Source organism: Cetorhinus maximus, chromosome 8, assembly GCF_964194155.1.
Source record: "Cetorhinus maximus chromosome 8, sCetMax3.hap1.1, whole genome shotgun sequence".
In the NCBI taxonomy this organism is placed as follows: Eukaryota; Metazoa; Chordata; class Chondrichthyes; order Lamniformes; family Cetorhinidae; genus Cetorhinus; species Cetorhinus maximus.
The window spans coordinates 77,192,735-77,215,452 of NC_135886.1; the positions used below are offsets into that span (position 1 = coordinate 77,192,735).

Consider the following 22,718-nt stretch of genomic DNA (forward strand, 5'->3'; position numbering starts at 1 on the left):
TTTAAGCATTTTATTGTATCAGTAATAGGCTTCTCACTTTGTAAACAAAATAAATCTTTTTGGGAGACCGTTAAAGGGAGATTGTAATGCAGTCAAAAGGAACAATCATCACTGATTAATTGTTTAATTTTATCAGGTTAATGTATGACTAGTATTTGTAAAGAATTAATGACAAAACACTAGCAAAACTCATTGCTTTATCCATCAGCTTCCGAAAGCCAATTCGCCTGTTATCAATTTTCTTTGTTTGAAGAAATGCACCCAGCCTTACAATCAATAATTTCTTGAATATTTCATGTATCTATATATCCTTTAAGAACTGTTATATTGGTGCTGATGCGGTAGGGGAGCCTCTTTCTTTTGGGAGCAGATAAAGCAGAGAGAACAAGTTGCGTTGAATATAACCATTCCCCTTATTATTTTGGCTGGATCACCCTTATCTCAGCAGGAGATGGTTGGATCATTCTGTCAGATACTGGGGAAGTCTGCTAACAATTAAGAAAGGCAAAAAGAATTGTATTTATATCATGCCTTTCATTGTTCAAGATGTCCCAAAGTGTCTCACAATTCATAAATTAATCTGAAGTGTAATCACTGTCGGCAAACACAGAAACCAATTTGCACAAGACAAGGTCTCAGAAAAAGCAGTAATCAGTTAATCTGTTCTGGTCATCTTACTTGAGGAATAAATGTTTGCTAGGAGAGTAGAACTCCCCTGCTCTTCTCCAAATTGTTCCATGGGATCTTTTATGTCTATCTGAATAGGTAAGAGTGGCAGCTTAATATGCTATTCATAAGATGGCACCTCCAGCAGTGCAGCACTCCCTCAGTACTCAAGTTTCAGCCTAGATTCTGCCATGTCCTGGAGTGTGACTTGAACCATATGGTTCAGGAGTGAGAGTGCTACTGCTGATGTTCGACAGCCATGACAATCAAACAGGATGGAAAGAAGGGAATATGAAAGAGTTGTTTCTCAGATATTGTGAAACCAGACTGGTGCAGAATGAACTTCAGCTTTTGCCCTTTCATGTATCTGTTACCTGTAGGGTAACACTATGCAAACCAGAATTATCCTTAAATTTGATTCTAATCTCAGTTGAATGAACTGATCTCATCTGGAGCGACATTAAGAATGCTGCAATGGCCTCTGCACCTAATCTAAGGAGTGGAAATGTGTTCCAGCTTCTCATAACTCTCCAGTGACCTCAGGCGAAAAGTGAGAGATCTTTGGTTAAGGAAAGCACCAGGGTCAGCTGTAATATAATTGACAAGCATGTAGCACTCACAGATGATGAATGAAGAAAGACCTGTTAGCCCTCATGAAACCACACCTCACCATGGTTAAGTGTCTTTGATATAAATGAATGGCAGGAATTTGGGGGGAAAATAAAACTGAAGTTGGAAAATCTGACAAATACTTTTTAAAAATGTAATTAAACATCTGTGGTTTGATTTCCATGTAAACAAATATTTCAAAAATCAGTAAATCATTAAACAACAGCTTTTAATTCAGAAGAATGGCTATTCATATTGCAATGGCTGTATTAATAAGGTACATAAACATTTAAAGGCACAATTATTTTACAGCAAGATATTACATGGAACTGTCATCATATTTAACTGAGTTGCAATTCTCCCCCACCTCCATTCCAATCGGTGGCAAATTCAACTGTGGTGTGTGTCTTAGAGGCGGTAACTAGCTTGTACCGCTATGTTATTTCTAGTACAGACCAGCTCTGCATAGACTGCATAGTGCTGAGAAGATTAGGTAAGTGGCAACACACTTAGGGTACAACACTTCAATCTCTCCTATTAGATAGTGAAAGAACTCCGCCGTCCACTGTGCAACACATTTTTGCACTATACTGGGACAGGAGAGTAGGGAACAGTGAAATCAGCCACTCAACCATAAGTACAATACCATACTTCATAAAATATTCAGGTCTTGATATTTCTTAAGTAAAATACTATCTTTCAACATGTAATTAGTTCTGTACACTCAGAATCTAATGATCATGACAGTTTTAATTTATTTTGTCATGAGTAAAAGTGACACCAGGTTTGCTATTATATTTTAAACAGTGATATCATCCTCACAGTGATATCATCCTCTGAACAAGAACATATAAGAACTTAAGTTGCTTCCCTTGCAGAATTGAAATGAACCAAAGGTGATTTGTCTAAAGCGTATTAAACATATCAAGTTCTTGTTTTTCTATATAATATATCAAATTTCAACATATTCTACTGGCTTAACAGATCCCTTGTTCTTCTGCCAATTTGGAATGCCTATTGATGACTATTTATATCACAGGATGTTTTTACAGCAAATGCTTCTGTTGAGGTCACTATGACGCAGATGCACATACCTCAATAAGGCAGCAGAAGTGTCAAAATATTTACATGGAGCACCTTACAAATAACATAATGGGTTTGCACCCTAAAGGCTGAATCTGTATACAATACAAAGACCAAGCATATCAGTTTTTAAAATATTTAGCTGAATTAGCACTGGACATACAAAGCTATAGAAGGCTGGTGTCAAAATTATCTTGTTTGTCTACTTTTCAGAGACACCAGATTAAGGCCTAGGTTCCTTGATTCATCCTCACAAGTGATGCAATTCATCCCATAACAAGTTAGCAATCTTTTAAATTAATATCTCGAAGAAACCAAAACTGTATTTACTCCTAATGGAGTTTTATTAGCTATAAGTTACAAACTTTACTCTGAGGAAAACCCAATAAACCAAAAGATTATGGGCAGAATTTTATGGCCCCTCCCTCAAGCGGGATCTTCCGTTCCCGCTGTGACGGGGTTTTAAAATTCCACTCTATGTTCTACACAACTTTGTTCTGCTTGACTGTCAGGAACTATGGGATAGAAATTTCTCAGTGCAAATCTCAACATGGTCATTAAACAGTTCTCATGCTTTATTTTAACAAATCATTAGCCTCTTTAGTCTAAAATGATGCACAAACAGGCTACTAAATAAACAAGATTTTTTTTTACAAATAGCATGAAATAATTTCTTCCACTTTTTAACCTTTCCCCCAGATGCAGATAATTTTAAAATAGTGTGTGTAAATACATGAAAAGTAAAATGCACTTCAATATTAGCAACATAAGAAATGTAGCTTCATTTACACTAGAAAGAATGCCTTACTTCTGTATGGCACATTTCATGCTATCAGGGCACCCCAAAGCACTTTGCAACTAGTGAAGTCCTTCTTAAGTGTTATCACTGTTGTAATGTAGGAAACGCGGCATCAATTTGCTCACAGCAAGGTTCCACAAAAGCAACATGATAATGACAAGATAATGTGTCTGCATTGGCCCTATTATTTAGCACCTGGGCAATGAATGAGCTACATAGTTGGCACATCTCTTTGCTAAAACATTTCAATTTGAACCTTAATTAATCAGTTGGTGACAAGTAAGCCTGAAATATAACACAAGATTTAGAATATCAAGATAGATGGCATGTCATAAACTATCCTGCATACCACTTTGAAAGTAGATATCACTCATTTAGGTAGTGAGGAAATATCGGGTGACAACTGTGGAAGAGTTACATGGAAACTGTACTTATATATCTAAAGTTTGCTGCCTCCCTTGACTAGCTTAAAATTGCCACTAAACCTTACCTTCAACTGGTGGAACCCCTCATTCAATGAAGAATGCTGTGATCTATGCTGTGGTCAGGACGTTGGTGACAACGAATTCCAATATCTTATGGTGAGTTTTATTGGTTGTCCTGACCATCCTAGTATCTGCTGTTGGCGTAGTAAGGCTGAACTCTTGCTCATCAGTTGTATAATGACTAAAAAATGATTATTCTCTGAGTCTTTGGGATAAAGTCTGGTGACAGGAAATGGAACCCAGTGATCCACTATGACAAATGCTGAAAAATCAGATTAGTGAGCCAGGCAGGTCTGAAGTAATCCAGGTTGCTGTTTTGTTTCATTCATCCATCAGTACATATATCAGTAGGGGCTAACATGCTTTCCCTTTGCTTCAGTTAACACTGAAAATCATTGCCTTAATGGTTGGGATGGTCCTTCTTGAACAGGCCAAGGGATGCTTCCACTGTACTATGCTAGCCAATTCAACTCCACAGTAGCCCTAAGCACAATATTTACCAGTCTGGCCAAAGCTGGGTAATTCAACCCCATGCAAAGTCTGAGTGTGAAGGTCAGCCTTGGAACTCAAATTCTACACTTGGGTCCAAAATTACACTGCTGTGGTTCCCAGGGGTAACCATTTGATGAGTGTATCAGACTCAACATATTCTGTGAATAAGTGTGATACACTAATTTTCTAAAAAAAAAGGCATGAAAGTGCAATGTGTCAGGAATGATGTATATTGTGGATGAGATTGCCAACTTCCTGACAGTCTACCAGACTCAGGTCAGATGTCACACTTTACCCGAATCAAGTCATGGGTCTGTTCCCACTGAATTGTGTACAGCAGCAATTCATTAGCAAAATCTGATTCCAATATTTTCACTCCAAGAATTAAAAACATCAGCAGCACTGTGATGTCACCATTTTGTTGTGGTGCAAAGTAAATCACAAATCTTTTTACTGGTTCAAAATGAAAGATGTTAACATATCTGTAATATTTATGCATACTCAATATGAAGTACCCACTTAAGCAAGAAAGTGTTTTTTTCTCTTTAGACCAGTTAAGAAAATGTGACTGTATCCTGTACATTCAGGAAAGACAGAACAACAAAATCTAGCTTTATGTTACACGTGTAAAAAATCATTCATAACTTTAATGATATCTGTTTTATTTAAAAATACATGATTTTGAAGCCATGAATTTGGTTCGAAATTGCACTGAGGGATATTAGTAAGAAACATATGCATGTGTTCATGTAACATACTTCAGTCTGCTATTTTAACTACAGCATTATATGAACCCATTTATAAAATGAAAGACAATGAAATTTTATATAAACGTGTTAATGCGTTCATGTGTTTAAGTTGCTCTCCTATATTTAGAGGGCATGAAAATCAGAGAGGTGTAAATTATACATTATATGTTATGGTCATGGATTTTCTTAATTTGTGAGTAAAAACATAAGTGTGGCAATCTTCCAAAGTATTGACAATGCTCTTGTTTGTACCTGTCTTCTTCCAAGTGTTTGCTCTAATGATAGTCAATGGAGTATGGCTCTGCCTGAATTTCTGCAACTCTGAACCTATGGTGATTTGAACATTCGGCATGTCGTTCAACGCAGTGCTTGCCACACTGTACTCTCCTAATCTCTGGAGATTTCTGGTGAGTGTTGTTGCACCGATGAACCAGAACTGGCTCCTTACTTTCCGATTTACTCTTTAGAAGACGCTGTAGAATTTCCTTGTCAGATCTTTCCCTTTTAAAGTCATCCTCGTAAATCTTGAGCTAAGGAAGGAGGGAAGCACAGTGTTAGCCTTTCAGCACAGAGCAAATTCTGCTTTTTATTTCAGCCCCTGAGCCAATTTATCCCCTCTTCTTCCAAAGGATTTGTCTCTTAGAGTTAGATTGTACAGATGCTGGCAACCTTCCAGCATCCATGATTCTTTACATAAGAAACAAACAAACATTCACAAGGTATTTGATCATGAAATGTTGACAAGACAAGATTGTAGTCCTTGTCCATTGATGTCATGGAAGAAGGTTGTTCTTATCAAATAAATATTCTGCAGCAATGGTTAAAAGTAACCTTGAGTAGTTGCTCTAATACCTCCCCACATACAGTATTCCATCCACACTGGCAACTTATTACTGACCATAAAGATACCCTTGGAAAATATTTTCCTTGGTTGGACACTAACGTCACTAGATACCAAACTAGAGAAAAATCAAGAATTAATTCTTGATTTAGGAAGTTTAGGAAAACTTCCCAAACCATAAAATGAATAAGACTGCTGTGCCAGTGTTGAAATATGTTGGTGTACTGAAGGATTATTTCATGATTGTATAGCTATTATTTATACTATTGGAAGAAGGTATTGTCTACTCACTATATGTAACATAACTGTGAATATGCTTATAGGCTTATTTCATAGTTGACACAGGTGATGTCACAGGAGGAGGCCATTTGGCCTATTGAGTCTATGCCGGCTCTTTGCAGAGCAATCCTGTCAATCATACTCCCCCGCTTGATCCCCATAGCCCTACATGCTTATTTCCTTCAAGCGTTTATCCAGTTTTCCTTTGAAATCATTGATCATTTCCGCTTCCACCATTATGGGCAATGAATTCTTCCTTTGTGATGGATTCAAGATTACAGTCAGGTTAACTTGGAGAAAAGCTGAGTGCCGGCAGACACTTGTGCAAGGAGAACAAGACTAAATAAAAAAACAAGTCCTTTAAAGAAGCTTGTATACATGTTTTAGTCTTTGCTTACACAGTAGCATTGATAGGGGCCTGGAAGAGGGTCATCTACCCAGCCTAAGGGGGGAAAAGCTGGAACAACATTTAAAACCATTAAGGGAAATAATAATTAATAGCCCAGGAATTCTGATGGGAGCATGTCAATGTTTTGTAATGATAAATTGCTAATCATCAGCTACATGGCTAAAAATGAGAGAAGGAAAGAAGAGACAATGGATCAACGCTGGTTACATGAGTCAATGTCAGGAGTTCTATGGGGTTTCTCTCATCATGTGGCTGCAATAATGGGCAATGTCTGTCACTTGTGAGGTCTGAAAACTGAGAAATAAGATCCTGAGTCTTAACCACTGATACTTTAATTTTTGGAGGACAATATGTACTTTTAAAAGGAGAACTGCACATTTCAATAGGTTACCCATGAAACAATCCTTTGTCTTGCTTCCTGTAACTTATATAGAAATCATTACCAGCAGGGAAAGTGACATTTCTTTGTACTACAGTTTTTATGATTCATAGTGACAGGTCTTTCAGTGAAACTCCCCTCTCAGCTTTCTACCCACTTGATGGACATATGATTCTGTGGGAGTACGGTTGCAGCTTGGCTAATGTCATTAATGTCCGGCTATTCTGCGGTGCATTGAAATTAGCGAGGAGCATGTCTACTGCAAAACAAGTTAAGCATCAACTACACTAAGCCCCTCCAATGCATTCCTTGTGTGACATCATATTGCACAACACTGCTGTGACATTAAAGTCATTGCTTGTCCATTAGAAAATATGTGACTACCAAAACACAGGCATGTACGTTTTCTTTTCATTTTTTATCCAAGGCCCTGCTTATGTTACAGATCAAAGGCTGGACTGGTTCACAAACTGGCCATATTTTGGTTACCAGTTTACAGTATATGTCATCAGCGTCAGTGCTGAAGTAATGAAGATACAATCCAGGGACCAGTTTCACTTTGACAACGATTTTAATGCAGTTTTAGGACACCCAATATAACTGGTTCAATATGACAACAATTTAGACTTCTATAGTGCTTGTAATGCAATAAAACATCCTAAAGCACTTCACAGAGGCAGGAGAAGAAACAAAATCCATTAACTTACTCTCAGCACTTCCAATGAACAGTAAGCTCCATTTAACCAGAATTTGGTGCAGGAAACAATTCCTCAAACGTTAATGGAATGCCAAAGTTGAAATGTTTAATATTTCTGTTTCAACCAACTAAGTTCCAACAACAGCTCCAACTATATGTTCTTAACTGTTCAGCAGTATTTTTTTTAAAGTATACTGTAATGCACTCGAGAGCTTCTTGAAGCAGTTGTGGCCTGCCTTTGGAAACATGTTCTCGTGCTGGTCAGCAAAGTATGTGCTGAATGTAAGGTCAGCTGATTTGCTCTGCGTTACCATTGTTCTCAAGTTCAGCCCTGCTCACTGGCACAGTAGCACATTTCAAAGGACAGGCCCTGGGTGGAAGATGATGTTCTGCATTTCTTTTACAATCTAGCCTAGATAAGGAAAGCTTTCTTTATGCAACAAGTTATTTTTCACCCTCATAAAAACTGTTATATTCTTTCTTGTGTTCTTACACAGTCATTGGAGGAAGCTCCCGACATTAAAACTTTAGAGATTAACCAGTAAGGATCTTGAGAAAGAGTAACTGCACCGTGACCGGAGGGAAAACCCATCGGGGATTATAGGAAGCACACTAAAACTTCAGGGGAAGTGTCCAGTAAATTGGAGCTGCTGGCGCAAGTTCTCATCAAGCCTCATGAATGAATGTGACCAGATACTAAGGTGGTTGTTAAGTCTGTGTTCCCAGTATCATAACAACCTGCAAATATTACAAAACATTGTGCTCTGTGAGTGGTCAAATTCTTTCTGGTGGCCTATGCATATGTGGAATGTTTAATTAAACTAAAGGAAGAACCATGTTGTCAATCTGGCTATGGTTTATGACTCCCAAAAACAATGAAAGAAAGTAATTAACATAGGAGTTCAGCAACAAACACTGAAGCAACAATTTCTGCTGTGTCGATTGATTTGAGTACGTCACTCAGAGGATTCACTGCATATTAATTGTTCAATACATTCATTCATAAATTAAGCAAAACAGCAACTAATATAGTCTAGTTACTAACATCTTTATGACTGTAATAACAGCTCCAACTATATGTTGCAGCCAGCACTCTATTATTTTGACTTAAGATTACTGATTTCTCTCCCTACTACTATCACAGTAGATTAGATCATCTCTAGCCCATGTGAATCCTAAAGTCTCCTCCAACTAGCTTAAACACCAACTCAAAAAACCTGCATTTATACAGCACATTTATAACATTTGAAAACATCCGAAGGTGTTTCATAGCAACATTATCAAATGAAATTTCACACCAATCCATAGAAGGAGATACTAAGACAGATGAAAGGATTAGGTTTTAAAAAGCATCTTAAAGGAGGAAGGAGGGGTAGAGAAGCAGAGAGGTTTAGGAAGGGAATTCCAGAGTTTAGGGCCAAGGTATCTAAAAACACAGCCATCAAGGGCAGAGTGATTAAAATTGAAGATGTGCAATAGGTGCGGGTAAGGGTTCCACGCTCAGGGTATGAGCCATGGGCAAAGGCAGAACTTTTGGTGGTGAATTTTCAGTGGTGATGGCAGAAGAGCTAGAAACTTTGAGGGACAATGGCTGCTTAGAAGTGGAGGATCCTCTGAAAAGGGGACTTGTGGCTCCTTTAAACACACTTGAGAAGGCAACAGGAAACCACCTCATGTATTCTTTTCTCTAGTCATATTGTTCATTGAAATTGAAAATGGGAGGCGCCTATAAGCAATGTGGTCCAAGACTGCGAGGCATGAATAAATGAGCAGAGGGGCTGCTCTTAAGCAGATCACATCTACAATAGGTCACAATTAGGTGAGCGCAGACATCTCAGAGGGCTGTGGGGCTGAAGAAGGTTGTAGAGATGAGGAGGGATTTCAAAACAAAGATGAGAATTTTGAAATTGAGGCATTGTTGGACTGGGAACCAATGTAGGTCAGGGTTGACAGGTGAAAGGTAGGACATGGACAGCAGAGTTTTGTACAACCTCAAATTTATGGAAGGCCAGCCAGGAGAGCATTTGAATGGTAAGTCTAGAAGTGACAATGACATGAATGAGGGTTTCAGAAGCAGATGAGATGAGATGGGGAAATTTAGGTGATGTTACAGAGGTGGAAGTACGCAGTCTTGGAGATGGTACAGATGTGGTTGGAAACTCATTTCAAGGTCGAAAACGATACCAAGGTTGGAATAAATAAGTTTAACTAACCTGTTGCTGCAGAAGGTTCATTTGCAGATACATTTCATCTGTTTTCTTCCTCAGCTTTTCATTTTCAGCTTGAGTGCGCTGTCGGTCTTTGCGTTCCGTCTTATAATCAGATTCATAAAGCTTGGTCTATATTTAAGAAAATTATGAATCAAATTTTGGACAGATTCTACATTAAACCTCAATAATTTTTGCCATAGTTAGAATCAAAGGCCAGCAAATTTGGCCATCCAATGCACGTTTTGCAGGCACTAAGGTCCCAATATGGTGGCATGGGGCTCATATATATTTCCGGCCATATTGGGAAAAGAAATGATAACATTGCTATAAAACACCTTTGGATGTTTTCAGATATTATAAAGGTGCTATATAAATGCAAGACCCCCGTCCAGATCTGAAAGATGCATTAGGTCTTTGTATTGGCAAGTAAAGGACTTAACGCTTGTTTGAAGCCCCTGCTACAAGATTGGTTTACCCTGAGGAAGCCAGCTAGTGCCAGTGCTACTACCAGCTTCAATTAGTAAAAACAGATCTTGGGACTTCATGTCATCAAGAAGATAAGTTTTGAAATATCCAGAACTGAATAGACATGGAAGGTTGCATCATCAGAACAGGTACAACAGAGATGGAGAAACTGGAAGAATGAAATAGGGTCCTTAAAGGAAGTGGGGCATGAGGAAATGTAGTTGAAGTAGCTGTGGGAGTCAACGGGAGGCTTATAGTAAATATTTGTTGATGGCCTATCCCTATACTCGCACTTCTGATAAGTCTTCCCTTTTCCTCAACTGAGGATTCCCACCATCTTATTTGACAGAGCCCTTGACCGTCTCTTCCATTTGCTGCACTTCTGCACTCACCCCTTCCCCTCCCTCTCCCTCCCAGAACCATGATAGTGTTCCCCTTGTTGTCATCTTCTCAACAGATCATCCACCATCATTTCCACCACCTCCAGAATGATGGCTACCACCAATCTTCACCTCCCTGCCCATTTTAGCATTCTGAAAGGACTGTTCCCTCTGCGACACCCTTGTCACTATTCAATCACCCCCCACAATCCATCCCCTTCCATACAAGTGCCGGAGATGCAACACCTGCCCATTTACCGCCTCCCTTCTCACCATCCAAGGTTGCAAACACTCTCAGTTGAAACAGCAATTTATTTGTACTTCCTTCAATTTAGTATACAATGTTTGCTGCTCACAATACAGTTTGCACTATATTGGGGAGACCAAACACAGACTGAGTAACCAATTTGCTGAATACCACTGTTCAGCCTGCAAGCAAGACACTGAGCTTCCAGCCGCCTGTCATTTTCAATTTCCAATTTGCTCCCACTCTGACTTTTCTGTCCTTGGCCTCCTGCTGCATTTCAGTGAAGCTCAATGTTAGTTCAAGGAACAGCATCTCATCTTTTCATTAGGCACTTGACAGCCTTTTTGACTCAATGTTAAGTTCAACAATTTTAGCCTGAAACTTGTGTCCCTATTTTGTTCCTCTTTGCTGTTGTTGATTTTACTCACTTGTTTTACTCTTTTCTTTGCTGTCAGACAGCAGTTGTTCAACATTCTGCCATTCACACCTCCTCCAGACACATCCTTTTTTTCCCTTTATCTATCCCATTACCACTCCTTTTGACTTGCACTACCCATCCTTCTGTCATTTAACCTCTCGGGTCTTCCACCCTGTCACAGGCCTTCCCTTTTGTTCTCTTTCCCACCCTCATTGCTTTCACTTGCCCAAAACCTATTACATCTCTAACTTTTACCAGTTCCGATGAAAGTTCATCGACCTGAAACATTGGGATAAATCTGCCCAGTTGCGCGGAGGTGGCTTTGGTGGTCAGCAGACGGGTGGACCCCATACTGCAGGTGAAGCCCAACAGGTCTCTGGAAGCAGCCTTCTGGCAGCAGGCTTGCAGGCCAGTGAGACCTTCTTTATTTACGCATTTCCCCCCCAACTCACTGCCCTCAGCTGCTTCTGTGGAAGGTGTCCCTCTGCAAATGACAGCCTGGCAGTTGTGACCACAAATAACTTTAAAATTTTCCTACATCTTCAGAGGGCACCTCCACATTGAAGCATCCTCACATTCTCCTGCCTCCCACAGCAGTGCCCACCTGCCCCAGTGGGGCTGCTGGCGTGACAATTCTGCAGGTCCTCCCATTGGCCCAGCCACGTACATGTCCCGCCTACTATTCTTAATTGGATGATGCTCCTGGAGACAACCTCTTAATTGATCACCTCCGGCAAGAACACACAGGCTTCCAGGTATCACCAGCAGGGTCGGGACCCACTTTTGGTCCCAACCGCTCAAAATCTTTGAAGGTAGTAAGATTCCACCTGCTAACTCAGTTTCCCTCTCCACAGATGTTGGTTAACATTTTTTTAAAAATTTCCCTTCACCTCCGCAGTATCATCCTATCACAGCTTGATTTGAAGGAAGAAAACAAGATCCCGAGGAGAAAGATTACACCTTACCTGACATACGAGAGCAAGCATCTGGTCTCGAAGCTCTTTACACTCCTTTTGTGAAATTGCATTGCTGGTTATGTGTCGAGCTGCTTCTGGTTTTCCCAGTCTGCACTGACTGTGGTCCCTTGGCTTCTCTGAGACCTGTACATGTTTTGGTGATGAGGGTATTGTGTCTTTATAATCCGGTTGTGATTGGTGATAGACGTCATTTGTTTTTTCATTGCGTCGAATTTGTCTCCATGGCTCCTCTTTCTAAACAAGGATACAAAAAAGTTCAGATAATACTGACCCTACCTTACCATAGTTTTCATATCACATCAAGATTTTAGCAAATTCAGGCCCGATGTTAATATTACATGATAATTGAGCGGAATGGAAAAAGACAGAGCGTTTGAACATTACTTGAGGAAGATTTAAAGTCAAGTAACTTGGTTATTAGCTTACATTGTTATATATGCACACATGCAGGCACACAAACATCCAACGTAACAGAAACTAGATACAGTGCTTCATCCATCTTACACACACACACACAGTCATTGGAATTGATCCAAAAGCAGCTTGCACTTGGAACCTCTGTACCTGGGAGTATAGTGCAGCAAGAATGTAATGATGTTGGAATGCACAATCTAGTTCAGCAGACCGGTAACACCTGCATTTTCACTGGTGTAGGGATAACACACAAATCATTCTTGTGTAAATACCATTGCCTGATGTCAAGAAGGCCATGGAATGAAGAGCCAGGGGTGGTTGGGGACCTGGCTTTCCTACGGTCATGGTCTATGTTGGCGGAGACGGTTGGCGGTGGAGACCCCATTTTCAATTTATTTGGGTGGCAAAGGGATTATTTGGGTCTGTGTGCTTACTGAGTAATTTCTCTCTCTCCCTGGTGAAAGGGGAGTTACAGGGTCATCTGTCACAAGAGTTGGGAGCTGCTCAAGTGGAACATTGCTGAATAGCATAGCCTTTGTGGCCATGTCAGACTGCCAATCGGTGTGAGGCCTGGGGTGGGCTAGGACGACTTCCTCCATGCCTGGGCACTGGATTCCTCTGGAGCACACCCTTTGTCTGTATCTTTCTCTTCTTCTTCCTCCTCCCTATCCCTTTCTTTTATGGGACGTAGGCATCACTGGCAAGGCCAGCATTTATTGCCTATCCCTAATTGCCCATTCCTTAATTGCCTCGTCTAAGGAAGGAGTGGCATTCCAGGTCTTCCTCTTCATCCAGCTCCATGCCTCTTTGTATTATCATATTGGCATCACATAGCAAACAACCACAATATGAGACGCCTGGGTTGGTGTGTACCACCCAACAAATCAAGGCGATAGAAGTGCATTTTCAAGATGCCAATGGTCTGCTCAAACAGCTTCATTTTAGGGGATGGCTTGGGCTGTAGCTTCTCCCTGCTCTGTGTCTGGGTGCTGGGAGCCAGCTCTTCAGGGAATAACCCTTATACCCCAGCAGCCACCCACGGAGTCCAGATGTTGGCCTGAAGAGGTGGTGAGGCACTTGGGACTCTCGCAGGATGAAGGAATTGTGACAGCTGCCTGGGAAGCAAGCACAGACCTGCAAGATGAGATCCTTGTAGTCACTTTCCAACTGCACATTCAATGAGTGGAAGTCTTTTCAGTTGGGAAATCTGGCTAGCTGGTCTGTTGGTACCTTAATTGCTACTTGGGTACAATCGATGACCCTCCTGAACCTGAGGAAATCCATCAATTCTGGCAAATCCCAAGGTCCTCTGTGCCTGTATTGGCCCATTTGTCTGAAAATTGGCATAGTTTCCTGCTCTGTGGAAGAGGACATCCATGACCTGCCTGATGGTGTGAATAGCTGCTGGCTGCAAGTTGCCACCCAGGTCCACAGCTGGTTCCTTGACTGATCCTGATGCATAAAAATTTAGTGCCACCTTGGTCTTGATGGCAGCTGGTAGGGGACTGCAAAGCGGCCTGGAGGCTTCAGATCATTATGGACTAGAGCAGAAACGTCCGAGACCATATGCCTGTATGGGCACAGACCTTTACAGCACTGGCACACTGCCACTTGCGGGTACCTAAATCTTAGGAAGAACACCCAATGTCATGGGTAGAGAGTTCTTTCCCTTTTAGCCTCTCGTATGCTCCTCTGGCCTCCCCGGAACAGAAGGATGCATCTACTGCATCTCCTCCTCGCTGCTCTCTCCAATGTCAACGTAGACTGCCACTCATTGTTTCACTAGGGCTTCCTCTACCAATCTCTGATGCCCAAGTGATGCCAGCAGATTCATGTGACACTCAGGAGTCCAACCACTCACTGGTTATAAATACAAACTTCTCGGCACCAACGATAGTGCCTCTGGGCCACTGGATGAGCAGCTGAGTTCTCAATTCCCATTTCTCAATTGTTGAACAATGCATTCATTAGCAGTCATGGCTCCCTGCTCTGTTCATGACAGCTGCATCTCAGACCCTCCATTTTCCCTGTGCCTCCCAACTGAAAATCTCAAACTGTTGCTTCAAAGACTGTTAATGAGGTCCCCAAAGAGCTCAAGTCTCTACTAATTTGAGGGCTGCAGGTTGCCATCCCAGGAATCTGATTCAGCCACATACCATAGGAGCAGGAAGTATAATCTGAAATTGCTCGTTCTAGGTAGGTTAGACAAATGGGATGGAAATAATAGAAAGGGAAATTCCCCATCATGCAGTCTATACATTACTTTAACAAAAGGAGAAATAGCATTGTTCAGCATATCTTTGTGGCAAGATAAAATAAGGAACATTATTTTTCTCACCTTAACCAAATTGTTTCACATGCTGGCTCAGGACTTAATCCTAATCTATCTAACTTCCACAAACAGTGCTTTTTACCACTGCACTGCAGGGCTGTAACAATGGGTTTGCGAACAGACATCCAATCATCTTTAGAATAGGTTTATATTCTAGTTCCAAGTCTTCCACTGATTCATTAAAAGTATGGGGGAGTTGTACACTGCACACTCCCTTTACTCCAATTATGTTCTGACCAGTACATTTTAATGTTCATTAATGAGCATCACCATTAAGAATGCAAAAATAATCAAGAACAATCTGTGTAAAGGCAATAAGCCAGGGGGAACAGTTAATAGAAATGTAAGCATTACTGTCTCCAGTCAAACGTATTGACATATGTAGAATATTAAATTTTATAGGTAAGGTAAATCCAGATTATAAATTCACATTGAGCCAGGTCATTTGAAGCACAGAGCATAAATTTAAATTAGTGAAATGTAACTTTACACTGGTTAGTAATAAAATAAATTTTTACTCAAAGGGTGATAAATGTTTAGCATTGTTAGGATGTGATTTATTATTGTAAATAACTGTTCAAAAATTGGCATTTTCATTACCTCTGGGATTTTTCTGCAGTGATGTGGCAGCAGATTTCATTATACATGATGAGTGTAGAAATCTGTAGGATCTTTTATGCTAGGAATAATTTACTTAGAGAGAGTTAAGGATGTTTAAAATGCGGTTGGAAACAATGCTCGATGTGCTGCAGTGCTGGAGCGAACAAGCTTTGATGGACAGAAAGGTCTTTGTCCTTGACTTGAAGCAAGATTTACTGACCATTCACAATAAAAGGAGAATAAATTTCACCCAGCGCATAATGATAACCTGTAAGAAGTTGGAATAGAATTCAAAGACTTACCAAGGGTGGTTGGACTGTCTCTCTCGTGCTGTGTAATTTACTTTCCAATTGTCTCACATATTCCTGGAACTGTTGATTTCTCTTCATCTCTTGGATTAAGGATTGCTCATAATACTCCCTTTTGCGCTAATTTCAAAATGAACAGAAGTATTAAATACATTAATTAATGGCAACATGGATATCTAAGGTTGAGAGCCAAGTCAAGTGAACCTGCTTAGCAAATTAACAAACCATATTTTTGACATTATATCCATTCAAATAATGAGGCTAGTTATCCTGCACTGATATAAATAAATGGTAGGAGAAACTGTTGATACTAGAGACTTAAGCAAGAGATTCTGAAGTTCTTAAGTTTCCGTGTAGGATCTAACTAAATAATTGAACTCTTTGGGAGATGAGAGAATACATGTTCGATTAAAAACACAGAATACTAAACCAACTGGCAGTGTTGTTCTACTGACTCATAGCAACGACCAAGATCCCCAGAGGTTAATTTGGAGAAACTGTCTGTGCCGTTGATGCACTAATGGTCAAATTTGGATTTAACAGCAACTAAGTTGAAGAAGTAAATTAGGAAGTAGACATATTAACCAGCCCTCAGCATTTTCACTCTGTTGCCTGTTTGTCAATACTTACTGATAGAAAAAGGAACCGGGAATTTAAACTTGCAACATTGTGCTAAAGTCTTCCCAGAATGCAGCTGAGCACAACTTGGTTGCTCTGGCTGGTTGAAGGCTGCTGTAAATGTTTCTGGTCTTTGTGTGACTGAGGTAGTATTGGGCAGGTGCTAATTTGAGGCTCCAAGCGAGTGAGAGAGATAAATTTCAACATTATTTCAGTAGTCTGCTACCATATTCTGCACATTATAATAACTAAGCCTTACAACGATTTCAGAAGTGTTGGAATACTTTAAAAATGACAAAACATAATTATACTGGTAGTCATATGACACTGCCACAGCATAACTGTTTGAAAATACCAGTAAGCTGAACAATATAAAGATTCAAGACTGAAGCACCATCATTAATGGAATGCAAAATGAGCTTTCTGGTTCGTATGGATTCTGTTGGCTCTTCTTATTGCAACCTGAAAGGTAGGGTTAATAAGACATTTGGGAGGTGAGGTGGGGTAAGTGGAAGAGACTCAAGCAGTTACAAAGCTAGGGGTGTGTGACTGAGGCAGCGTGAAGGCTTGTAAAGAGGGGATGTGTGTGTGACTGAAGCAGAGGGGGTAGGGTTTTTTTTTTAAAAAGTCGTTCATGGAAGCTGAGCATCCCCGGCATAGGCCAGCATTTATTGCCTATCCCTAGTTGCCCTTGAGAAGATGGTGGTGAGCTGCCTTCTTGAACTGCTGCAGTCCATGTGCAATTACATCCACAGTGCTGTTAGGGAGGCAGTTCCAGTATCCTGACCCAGTGACAGTGAAGGAACGGCGATATATTTCCAAGTCAGGATGGCGTGTGGCTTGGAGAGGAACTTGCAGGTGGTGGTGTTTCCATGTGTCTGCTGCCCTTGCTCTTCTAATGGTCGTGGGTTTGGAAGGTGCTGTCTAAGGAGGCTTGGCGAGTTCCTGCAGTGCATCTTGTAGGTGGTAGACACTTTTGCCACTGTGCATCGGTGCTGGAGGGAGTGAATGTTTGTGGATGGGGTGCCAAACAAGCAGGCTGCTTTCTCCAGCTTCTTGTGTTGTTGTTGGAGCGGCACTCATCCAGGCAAGTGGAGAGCATTTCATCAAACTCCTGATTGTGCATTGTAGATGGGGGACAGGCATTGGGGAATCAGGAGGTGAGTACTCGCTGCAGGATTCCTAGCCTCTGGCCTGCTCTTGTAGCCACAGAATTTATATGGCTAGTCCAATGCAGTTTCTGGTCAACAGTAACTCCCAGTATGTTGATAGTGGGGGATTCAGTGATGGTAATGCCATTGAACATAAAGGGCGATGGTTAGATTCTTTCTTGTCAGAGATGGTCATTGCTTGACACCTGTGTGGCATGATTATTACTTGCCAATTGTCAGCCCAAGCCTGGATATTGGCCAGGTCTTGCTGCATTTGGACATGGACTGTTTCAGTATTTGAGTTATTGTGAATGGTGCTGAACATTGTGCATTCTTCAGCAAACGTCCCCACTTCTGATGGAAGGAAGGTCATTGATGAAGCAGCTGGAGGTGGTTAGGCCTAGGACACTACCCTGAGGAACTCCTGCAGTAATGCCCTGGAACTGAGATGATTGAGCTCCAACAACAACCCATCTTTCTTTGTGCTCGCTATGACTCCAACCGAGAGTTTTCCCCCTGATTCCCATTGACCCCAGTTTTGCGAGGGCTCCTTGACACCACACTTAGTCAAATGCTGCCCAGATGTCAAGGGCAGTCACTTTCACCTCACCTCAGGAGTTCACCTCTTATGCCCATGTTTGAACCAACGCTGTAATGAGGACAGGAGCTGAATGGCTCTGGCAGAACCCGTACTGAGCATCAGTGAGCAGATTATTGCTAAGCAAGTGCCACTTGATAGCACTGTTGATGACCCCTTCCATCACTTCACTGATGATCGAGAGTAGGTCGATGGGGCAGTAATTGGCTGGTTTAGATTTGACCTTTTTGTGGACGGGACATAGCTGGGCAATTTTCCACATTGCTGGATAAATGTCAGTGTTGTAGCTGTACTGGAACAGCTTGGCTAGGTGTACAGCAAGTTCTGGAGCACAATCTTCAATACTATCGCTGGAATATTGTCAGGGCCCATAGCCTTTGCAGTATCCAGTGCCTTCAGCTGTTTCTTGATATCACATGGAGTGAATCGAATTGGCTGAAGACTGGTATCTGTAATGCTGGGGACCTCCGGAGGAGGCCGAGGTGGATCATCTACTCAGCACTTTTGGCTGAAGATTGTCGCAAATGCTTCAGCCTTATCTTTTGCACTGATGTGCCGGGCTCCTCCATCATTGAGGATGGGGATATTTGTGGAGCCTCCTCCTCCAGTGAGTTGTTTAACTGTCCACCACCAATCACGACTGGATGTGGCAGGACTGCAGAGCTTCAGTCTGATCCATTGATTGTGGAATCGCTTAGCTTGGTCTATCACTTGTTGCTTATGCTATTTGGCATGAAGATAGTCCTGTGTTATAGCTTCATCGGGTTGACACCTCATTTTTAGGTATGCTTGCTGCTGCTCCTGGCATGCCCTCCTGCACTCTTCATTGAGCCAGGGTTGATCCCCAGCTTGGTGATAATGGTAGATTGGAGGATATGCCGGGCCATGAGATTACAAATTGTGGTTGAGTACAATTCTGCTGCTGCTGCCCCACAGCACCTCATGGATGCCTTGTCTTGAGTTGCTAGATCTGTTCGAAATCTAACCCATTTAGCACAGCGGTAGTGCCACACAACATGATAGAGAGTATCCTCCATGTGAAGACTGTATTACTGAGGCAGTGTGAGGTCTTGGGGGCTGGGGCATGATCTGTGTGCAACTAAGGCAGTGTGAGGGTTTGCGGGGAGGCGGTCTGTGTGTGGCTAAGGCAGCGTGAGGGTGTAGAATAGTCTGTCAAAGTGTAGAGTGAGAGCACGGCAAGAATGTTTGTGAGGTAATGCAGTCAAGCTGCTGAAAATGAAGTATTGCTGGATATGTAACCTGACTAATTTAATGAAAGCTTGCGTTAAAAAAGCTGGCTGCAAGGTCAAAGCCCAGTGAAACCCCCAATCAGCTCTCTCCCCCCATGAGTAGCCTGTTCAACCATGCTGGTAATATCAAGAATAGTAGCAAAACTTCCATAACTCGGGTTGCTTAATATTTCTGATCTACTGCTCTGTGCCACCTGATTTCTCTAGCACCGTCACTAAAACCAGAAAGAGTGAACATTATAGCAGAAGGCACAGTATATGAGAGAAAGTGATGGCAAGGGGCTTCCATATTTTACTCAGCTTCAGTGAACAGGGGCATTGTAAAGAAGTCTACAAGGAGATCTTTATTTCTTAGGAACAAGGACATTTGATTCTAAACTGGGCACGATGATTACAAATATACTCCCGAGACTGATTTTCTGATTTCTCCTGTGCTTGAGTTCTGCTTCAGCACAGTACATCCAAAGGGCTTAACCCAAACTGAACCAGCAGCCTCAACTGAATTTGTAATTCTGGTCATTTGCATTGCCGCACTGTGCCCCATGGTAGGGAGCTGCACTTGGAATTGAAGGTGGAATGTCAGGCATTGCTGCAGTGGGAGTGGGGTTGCCTTTTAGCTGCGGGGCCTTCATGCTATAGACACAAATTGAGGCAGAAGTAACAGGAATGTTCCCGCCCACTTCATTGATATACCTGCAGTTAACATCAGCACCAGCATTCTGACCACATTCCCTCCCAGGGAAAGTCCAGAAAGCCCTAAAGCAACATGAAGGGGTGGGAGGTGCCATCATGGATCTCCCCCCTTTCTACTGGGCTTCATATCTGGGAAAGAAAATGTTCCTCAGGGCACAAGCCATAGAAAACTTAACTCGTCTCTTACACTAGACAGAGTTTGGATTCAGTTTAGTGTATTTGAATAATTCAAATCCTGTTCAGAAAGGCTTTGTGAGGAGTCATACTGTCTTTCTGAATGACACCGGTATATAAGGGTCTTCATCAATTTCCCCCCACATCAATAAGACACTTCAGCGACAATATGTTGAGGGAAAGCAATGTCTATGCTGTGCTATAAACAAAGTTATTTTGCTAGTTTTCTTAAATACTTCTGAACTAATGAATACATTTAAAATCTTGATTTTCTGTAAATTGTTAACCATGAATCGGCACCTGGATTAAACCACTGTTTAATACTTGGCATGAATTGGTCACAATGTAAGCACAACTCCAATTAAACAATGGCTACTTGTATTCTTTTTGGATGATTCCACATCTGACTTTGTACTTGGATCTTTTAATAGTTCATTGAATTTGTTCCTAACTGTCCATTGTTGATTAAGACAGGCCTGGTTGAGCTGTCCAGTCAGTTTAACATATATGCAAGGTATTTTTTGCAAGATAAGAGCATTTCATATCCTTAAGCTGTCCTGAAGCATTTGCAGCCAATTAAGCACTTTTGAAGTGTGATCACTGTTGAAATAGAGGAACACACAGCAGACATTTTGAGTCAAGCAGGGTCCCACAAATAGAAACGTGGTAATTCACCAGAAAAAACATATTTTGGTGGTGTTTGTGGAGGGCTAAATGTTGGCCTAGACACCAGGGAGTTTCTTAGCTAATATCACCACCGTCAACACCTCTTTGTCCTTATGTCTATGACATCTTTTGGCAATCTCCACCTATCACTGGTCCTCTATCCAACTCTACCTGTCCCACCCCCCATTAAACCAGCTTATATTTCACCTCTTTTCTATTTTTCCTTAGTTCTGGTGAAGAGTCATACGGACTCGAAATGTTAACTGTGTTCCTCTCCGCAGATGCTGTCAGACCTGCTGAGTTTTTCCAGGTATTTTTGTTTTTGACCAGTGAGTTCTTCCCTGTTCTTCATTGAATGGACTTGTAATATAATTTACATTCATCTGAGAGGACAGGTGGGCCTCAGTTTAACAATTTATCTGAATGATGGCACCTCTAATCATAAAGCATGTTCTTAGAACTGCTTTGAAGCATCAACCCTAAATTATATGCTCAAATCTTTGGAATTCTGCTTGAACCCACAAGTTTCTGACTCAGAGACAAGAGTGCTACCACTGACCCAGTGCAGGCATCTGGTAGGTGCCTGAAAGCCAAGTTCCAAGAAGGTACAGTGTGGATCTCACAATTATAATAATTCAAATTCCTGAAGGGAGCAAACTAGGGAGAACTGGAACATTTAGGGAAGAAATTGTTTGTGTAGCACTGCTTCCACCACTGTGCAGACATATGTCAATTCACCAGGGCAAGCAGCGCTGTGGGCCACTACCTGCCTGCTGTTCTTCAGTGGTATCAATGAAGGACATTGCCTGGGAACTGGCACCTGTTTTGCCTGCCGCAGGGGAATCAATACGTTTTTCCCATTAGATTTTTGGTCAATTATGTTCTCTTTTAAAGTTCTATACTACAACGAGTGTCCTGCTTTAAATAAACAATTAAGGTTAATCACTGCAATATTTGTTGCCTTTGCTGCTGTTTGCAACAGGAAGTCTGGCAACAGAAAAGGCAATACTGAGATGAATCCAACTGGCCACAATGTTACAATTACAGCTGGTATTCTCTAGAGAATCAGTAAAGTGACCTTCATAAACAATGCAATTGAGATAAAGAATCCACCATTGACTTTATTCAACTGATACTTTAAAAATTGTAGATTCTGTATGTCTTCTATTACCAATTTACTGTGATTGAACTTGTTGCAAAGAAGTTTGTGTGCAGCAATTTACTATTGTCTAGCAAGCAGTAAAATAAATGATGGGCTTTAATCAATTTGCAGCTCTAAAGATCATTGTATTCAAATATATAACTTTAAAATGTGCTTTCCTTCAGAAAATATAACTCGGCATGATAAGATGACTGTTCTGAGGAAAAAAATACTCTCCTCTTATCGAGTGGGGCCCATTACTGTGAGGTTAGCATGAGAATTGCACATTTATTATACAGAGAACTGGTTAAGATTATGCTTATGATTTTGCATGTACGGACCTTATTATTTTTATAAGTGGCACTGCATTGGATTCTGGTTATAAATACAGACTTGTAAAATGGGGTAATCGGTAGAGACCACTGTTACTGCAAAGAAATAGATTCTTCTTGCGCAGACTTTCAGAATATTCTATAATAAATGAAGGAGAAAATGTATTTCTATCTAAGAGGTGCTGAGACAATAGTTTAAGGTGGCAATATAATTTGGGATTCCTCATGGCACCCAAAGCAGTGAAGTCACTTTGGT

At 41.2% G+C, this 22,718-nt stretch overlaps 1 protein-coding gene across 3 annotated transcripts in view; it reads right to left on the reverse strand.

Moving 5' to 3' along the window:
• Positions 1 to 1,485: 1,485 nt before the first annotated feature.
• The window catches only part of LOC144683746 (uncharacterized), a 46,550-nt gene continuing 25,317 nt past the window's right edge, over positions 1,486 to 22,718 (reverse strand). For all 3 annotated transcript variants that reach the window (XM_078547090.1, XM_078547088.1, XM_078547087.1), the window contains 4 exons: positions 15,834 to 15,959; positions 12,174 to 12,419; positions 9,702 to 9,827; positions 1,486 to 5,413 (listed from right to left, as the gene is read on the reverse strand). In XM_078547090.1, the coding sequence (XP_078403216.1) occupies positions 5,159 to 5,413; positions 9,702 to 9,827; positions 12,174 to 12,419; positions 15,834 to 15,959 (753 nt within the window). In that variant the 3' untranslated portion in view covers positions 1,486 to 5,158. The remainder of the gene's footprint in view (positions 5,414 to 9,701; positions 9,828 to 12,173; positions 12,420 to 15,833; positions 15,960 to 22,718) is intronic.